The sequence below is a fragment of the Vicugna pacos genome, chromosome 11 (genome assembly GCF_048564905.1).
Source record: "Vicugna pacos chromosome 11, VicPac4, whole genome shotgun sequence".
In the NCBI taxonomy this organism is placed as follows: Eukaryota; Metazoa; Chordata; class Mammalia; order Artiodactyla; family Camelidae; genus Vicugna; species Vicugna pacos.
Genome location: NC_132997.1, coordinates 27541018 through 27547310, shown reverse-complemented (window position 1 = coordinate 27547310; position 6293 = coordinate 27541018). Strand labels below are relative to the sequence as shown.

At 58.1% G+C, this 6293-nt stretch overlaps 1 protein-coding gene across 1 annotated transcript in view; it reads left to right on the top strand.

Annotated features, from left to right (window-relative positions):
- Positions 1–437: 437 nt before the first annotated feature.
- Positions 438–6293, top strand: part of GALNT2 (polypeptide N-acetylgalactosaminyltransferase 2) — a 185992-nt gene continuing 180136 nt past the window's right edge. The window contains exon 1 of the mRNA XM_072970972.1: positions 438–810. Within this exon, the coding sequence (XP_072827073.1) occupies positions 685–810 (126 nt within the window). The 5' untranslated portion in view covers positions 438–684. The remainder of the gene's footprint in view (positions 811–6293) is intronic.

The following is a 6293-nucleotide window of genomic DNA, read 5'->3' as shown; positions in this document are numbered from 1 at the left end:
TGGGGATCAGTGATGTCTGACTGCAAGATTAGCAAGGGAACTGCAGCGAGCAGCAGCCAAGTCGGGTCCAGGAGGGGGATTCGCACCAAAAAACTCAGGTCGGCAGGCCAGTAAGAGCGAGCCTGCTAGGGGTCTGGGGTGGTCCCGAAGACCGAGGACTGAAGAGGCGGTCCCCTCGGCCGGCGGGGCAGCGCGAGGCAGCGGCGCCCCGGCGGCCCTTGTGCGCGTGCACGTGTGTGTGCGCACGTGTGCGCGCGCCCCCCAGGGCCGGGCAGCCACCTGTCACTCACGGGGGTGGAGGGGCGCGGCGGGGGCGGCCGGCGGGGAGGCGGGGCGGCGGCCGGCGGAGGCCCTCCCCGCGGGGCCGGCGTGCCGCCGCCGTGGAGACGCGGTAATCCCCTCCTCCGCCCGCGCCAGGCCCCCGCCGCCGCCGCCGATTGGTCGCCCTTTGCTCCCTGACCCCCTCGCCGCCTCCGCGGCCGCCGCTTCCTGCTCGGGCGCCGCGCGGCGCTCCCGGCCGGGGCGGAGCTCGGGCGCCGGGCGCGCGCCGCCTTCGCCGCCAGCCGCGCGGGAGGAGGAGCCGCCGCGCCCTTCCCCTTCCTCCGCTCCTCCCCGGCCCGCGCCCGCCGCGGCCCCAGGCAGCACTCGCGAGCAGCGGCCGCGGCCGGCGGCCGAGTTGGGAGGATGCGGCGGCGCTCGCGGATGCTGCTCTGCTTCGCCTTCCTGTGGGTGCTGGGCATCGCCTACTACATGTACTCGGGGGGCGGCTCCGCGCTGGCCGCGGGCGCGGGCGGCGGCGCCGGCAGGAAGGTGAGTGGGGCGCCCGCCCGCGGCCCGGTCCCCGGAATCCCTGGCGCCCACGCGCCCCCGGCCCCGCGCGGACCCCTGCTTCGCTCGGATGTGCCGCGGGGTACAGAGGGGCTTCCTGGTCCCTCTTGCTCTTCTCTGCGCGGACCTCCGCTGGAGCCACCCGCCCCCGCCTCGGGCCTCCAGGTCGAGTCCGCAGGGCGGGGGGTGTCCCCGGCCCCTCTGCGCTCGCCGGGCTCGGAAGAGGGCGGCCCAGCGCAACCCCGCGGGGCTGAGGCCGCGGACACCTTGTCGCCCGACGATCCCTCTCTCTGCTCCGCGTAATTTAAGTTGAGACTTGTCCGGCCGCCGGGAGCCCCATCCCCTGCGGTGGCAAGTTTAGGGTTGGGGGTGTTGGGAAACACAAAAGGGGGTGGGGAGGAGGTGGGAGAGGCGGCTGCCTTTCCAACGTGTCACGTACCTTAGGAGAGAGGAGTTCAAGTTTCTTTTCAGCCCTTTGATACCAGCCGCTGTAACCCCCTCTCCTCCCCCCTTGCCGCCGCGCCAGGGAGGGGGCAGTTCTGGGTCTCTGCCCAGTACCTCTCGGGGCGGGGGCGCAGCGGACTGCCCCGGCGGTGGAGGCGGGGGCCCGCCGCACCGCTGTGCCCGGGGTAGGCCGGCCGCGGACACCCCCGACAGCCCCCTCCCGGCCCCCGCGCTTGCTCTGCCCAACGCGGCCCGCCCTCCCGCGCGGTCCCCGGCCCCTGCCTTTCCCAGCCCCACGCCCCCGTTCCGCGAGGGTGCTCCCTCTGCTCAGTGTGTTCTTGACAGATTCCAAGGCTTGACAGATTCCAAGGATCGAGGGGTTAGGCAGTGGGGACCTGTGAGCCACTCTGGACAGCCCGGCGCCTTCGGGAGGAAATGGAGCGCCCAGAGCGCCCGACGGTGTGATCGAGCTGGGACAGCAGGGATCTCGGCTGTGCACGCGCCACCAAGGGTGTTTGTGGTGTTTGGCGGCTAATGGGCTTCGAAAGCGGCCCCTAAACCGTGGAACCCCTCTACTGTGACATTTAGTGTCACTGCCAACCCAGGAAATTCTGGCTTATTGGAGATGGACCATGAGTTGGGCTGGAATCAGGGAATGAATGGTATCTTGGAAAAAGCACGACAAGAGTAATTGGATAAAAAGACTAACTTAAAAATCAGACCTTAAATGTCAACGCTGCGGTTCCTCCGCTTCAGAGGTTTCCTTCCTTGAGTCGTTCATTCATTCATTTATTCATTCTCAGCTGAAGGTTTTAGATGAAGGTAGGTATCTTATTTGATCCGTGGTAAGTTTCATAGGTTTGCTTTCTCTGGAGGGGCAGGAATGAGAGGTTCACGGCCAGAACCGGCCTGGCTTATTTCTGAGCTGACGTGTACTCTCAGCCCTGTTTTTTTTTTTTTTTTCTGTTTTAACCCAGGGGACTGTTGTTCATGCACATGAAGTCTCCCTTTTCTGTTCATTCTTGAATGGTAAAGAGCGTTGCTCCCAGTAAAAGCCCCGCAGCTTTTAAAACTGTGGTCACGTTAAACGGATTATTTTAAAAGCTTTTCTTCCCATGAAACGGTGCCTTCGCTGGTCCGCAGAGCCGGGAGTGCTGGTGAAACCTGACAAAGCTTTTCGCCTGTCTTGTGAAAGAAGACCAAGGAAGTAAGCCATGCTTGCTTAGTGTCTCCCTTTCCTTGAATTTGCCACTTTTCTTGGCACAGGGGATTAGAAGCAGCAACAGTGTGGTGGTAGCATCTGGAGAGGTGGGCTTCTCCCTGGTGGGTGGCTTTTGCAGGGTCTTCCACGTGGATCTTAAGTCTTAAAAAAAATAATCTGAAAACTCCTTGTGGCCTGGTGGCAATAGGAAGGGACCGTGACCACGTAGAAAAAAATGTGGGAGATGAACAATTACACCTGGATTGGCGATTTGGGATTCTATTCTTTCTGTCAACGAACCGTAAAATTTAATCCTAGCCCTTAGAATGGGTTAGTGATTTGTCATTTGGGGAAGAGGCGTGTAAACGCAATAGCTTTTGAAATTGGAGTGGAAGACTCGCTAGCCTAGTGTGGTGGACCCTGATCTTTAAAGTAAATGCCCTGCGGCAGTTGCCGGAGGGGTGAGCAGAACCCGCTACCCTGCGTTTCCTCATCTGGAATGTGAAACTGCATAGTCTTTCTTCCTTCTGAATTGTTTCCATGGATTCAGAGACTGGAGAGTCTCTTCAAATTTAGTTCATCCTGGTGATGAAAGGAAATATATAGATTTTCTAGCTTGTAAAGTATGGACATAAAAAGATACTGTGGTGTGCGTGGAAAGACAATTTAAATATTAGCGATAGTTTCTTTAGATGTAAGTGGACTTAGGTTTCTTCTCTTGTTTCCTGCCGATCAGGGCAAGGCTCTGATTCCATACTGAGCCAATTTCTCTTTGCCCTGAGGTTTTTCACGGGGTTCCAGGCTTCAGGATGAGCCTCTGGGGGATTGGTTGTCTGACGGGAGCCTGACTGCTGTTTCTGCTGCTTCAGCACCCAGCCCGGGCTTATCACTGTGTGCCCGGCCTGTTAAATAACTCCTCGTAGGGCTGTTATTCTCCGTTTGGAGAAACCCAGAGAGCCAGCTCACCTCAAGTGCAAGTTTAATAAACGAAAGCAAGAGCAGGTGCCAGAAATCAGCCCATGCACTGCTGCACCAGTCAGGACTCAGCGCTCAAGTTCAGGGTGTGTGGTCAGCCCTTTTGTGCATAATATTGTTTAAACCGCTGTTTTATTTTATTTACATTTGTATAGAGCCTTCCCTCCCCCATAATTTGCTCTTTTCCCCTAAATTGATGATTTGCACTTCAAGGATGCTTTTCCTTTGAGCATCTTAAATGCTTTAAAATTTTAATCATGTTGAGTCTCCCCTGGGCCCTGGTGTGTTGGCAGTGGATGGAGCCACAGGGAGAGGAAGGGATTTCTGTTGAAAGGAACCTGCCTCTGGGTAAAGTGTGGCTCTTTAGGTTGGAAAGGGGAGGATTTTCCAGTATGTGCGAGTGAGCTCCCCTGAGACACTGTGGCAAGCCCAGGGCCCCTTGTCTGGGCTCCCACCCCCGTGGGAGGCAGGGACAGTGTTCCCGAAGGGTGTGACCAGGGCCTGGCCGCCCGGACTTCCGCCCTCCCTCCTGGTTGAGCAGGGGTAGGTGCTGCAGCCCCTGCCCCGGGGTCCAAGCGTGGCGGCCGTGGGGTGAGAGCCCGTCGGAGGCATTCAGGGAGAGCGAGGGCGGGGGCTCTTGGCATGGTGGGGGCTCTCACTTGGCTGGAGCATGGTAGGTATAGGAGAATATTAGGGTGTTACTAGGGTGTCAAATTGGAGGAGGCGTTTCGGACTAGATCCTGGAGGGCTTCGAATGCCAAGCTGACTTGTTGGCCTTACTTTAATTGATCACAGGGAACCATTCATGATTTTTTGAGCCAGGCAGTGGAAACTTAAATGAAGGGGAGTGGCACGAATCCATTTATTGGCACTAAAACTAGCTTTCTACCCCTTTCTGCTTAGTGACCTTTAGTAATGTACTGAACCTCTCTGACCCTCATTGCCTCATCTTTATAGTGGGGAAAGTTCCTGTAGCCAAAGACTAAACGCCCTTGGTAGGTGTCAGCAAACAGTAGGTGCTGAATAGATGGTATTTGGGGGGAAGAAAAAAAGGGGAAGAGCCTAAACATCTTGAAAAAGTAGTGAACCAGGAATCTCAACTGTCTTCTTCTTGATCTCTGGAATTTTTTTTTTTAAATCCCTCATCCATTCCTCCAAGTTTGACTTGGTTTGTTCATTTGGACTTGTACCATGAACCCTGAATGACATCAAGGACTGCCTTTTTGGGAAGTGGTTGGGACATCATGCCAGCTGTGGTGTCAGAGTAGGGGTCCCATCGGTGGGCAGCCATCAGGAAAGTGGGCGCAGGACACACACTTTCTTTGGTGGGTACTCAGTGGTCAGAGCACAGATAGTTGGGAGTGTCACTGGTGTGTCTTTTAGAGGGGGTCCCGTGGTGAGGAGGCTGGCCTGCTCTGCTCCCATCCGGGGTCTGGGTGCCCCCCCCCACCTGCGGCAGGAGGGGAGCTGAACACAGGACTTTCATGGCAATCAGCAGAGCTGTGAGCATGTCTGCGAGGGGTTGGGAAGGGAGACTGAGGCCACAGCCCGCCACCTAGGATCAGGTAAAGACTTCCATGGGCAAGGAGAGCTTGAAGTTGAGGTCAGGAGCGCAGTTGTGGGGGAAGAACCCCATATAGCCGGAGATTGTGACAGATGGCACACAAAGGACCTTTGCTCTAAAGAAAAAGAGTTTCTTTCGCTGTACTGGAGTGATGTCACGCGCCGTCCCCCACCCCTCCCCGTGCTCACATGGGGCAGGAATGACGAGCTCTCCCTTCAGCCCTCTAGTGAAAATGGAAAAGCCTCATGTGCCTCCCCCAGCACCGGGCGGGCCAGCTCGCCTGAGCCCTCTCAGGCCTCAGGATGGGGCCGGGGGACCCGGGGAGCGCCTGACCTTGTGCCGGGGCTTCGGGCCCCCTGGCAATCTCTCCACCCTCCGTCCTGGTGAGTGGTGGTGGGGCTCCTGTTTGGGTTAGAGGAACGGGTACTTGAGAGGTGGTCGGAAAAACCGTCGGGGCAGGGAGGGGGAGACATGCACACTTGTGTATATACCATATCTCAGTCTCTGGGGAGAGAGAACTCAGCTTGGGAAGGGGTCGATGTCAGGGCCAGCAGTGCGGTGCTGCCTGACTTCTAGCAAGTCCAGCGGCAGCGGCTTTGTGGATGGAGGTGGGGGTGGTGGAGCGGCTGCCTGGGGCAGGGGCCTGGGAAACGCAGGAGCTGACCGCGAGGTCCTGGCTGAGATCCCGGGAAGGAGGCAAGGTGCTCCTGGGAAACGTCTGTGAAGTCTCCCAGCCGGCCCGGCAGAAATTGTGGGGTGAGAAAGCCTCCAGCCTGGCCAAGCCCACTCCCCCTTTTGTTCTTCTGCTTTTATCCTTGTGAACCCTGTTCTGGAGGCTCCGTTTGCCTGGATGATGCTAAGACGTACAAGCTGGGCGGACATCCAGATGGAAACACACCCTTACAGCCATGCCGCACGAATTAAGACAGTGAGATACTTTGTTAAACAAACGTCTCTTGAGCCCCCAGCCCCAGCTGCTCTGCTCCTCCCTCGGGAGCCCAGCTTCACGGTCAGCAACTAAAGAGGCAGATCCCGGCCGGGCGGGGGCTCCTGGACCCGGCTCCCGTGCCCTGCCGCAGCGGTCCTTAGTAACAGCTGAGCATCACTCCTGTAACGATGCTGCTTGGATCGAAGCAGGGGCTGGCCTGGTGTCACTTCCATAACCTGAAAGATGGCCTTCCCCTGTGAGCAAGTCTTTGATTCCTTGTTGCCATTGGGGATCCTCGTTCTGCTGCTGTGGTCTTGGATCCCTGGCCCCCACACCGCCTTCCTGCTGAGCTT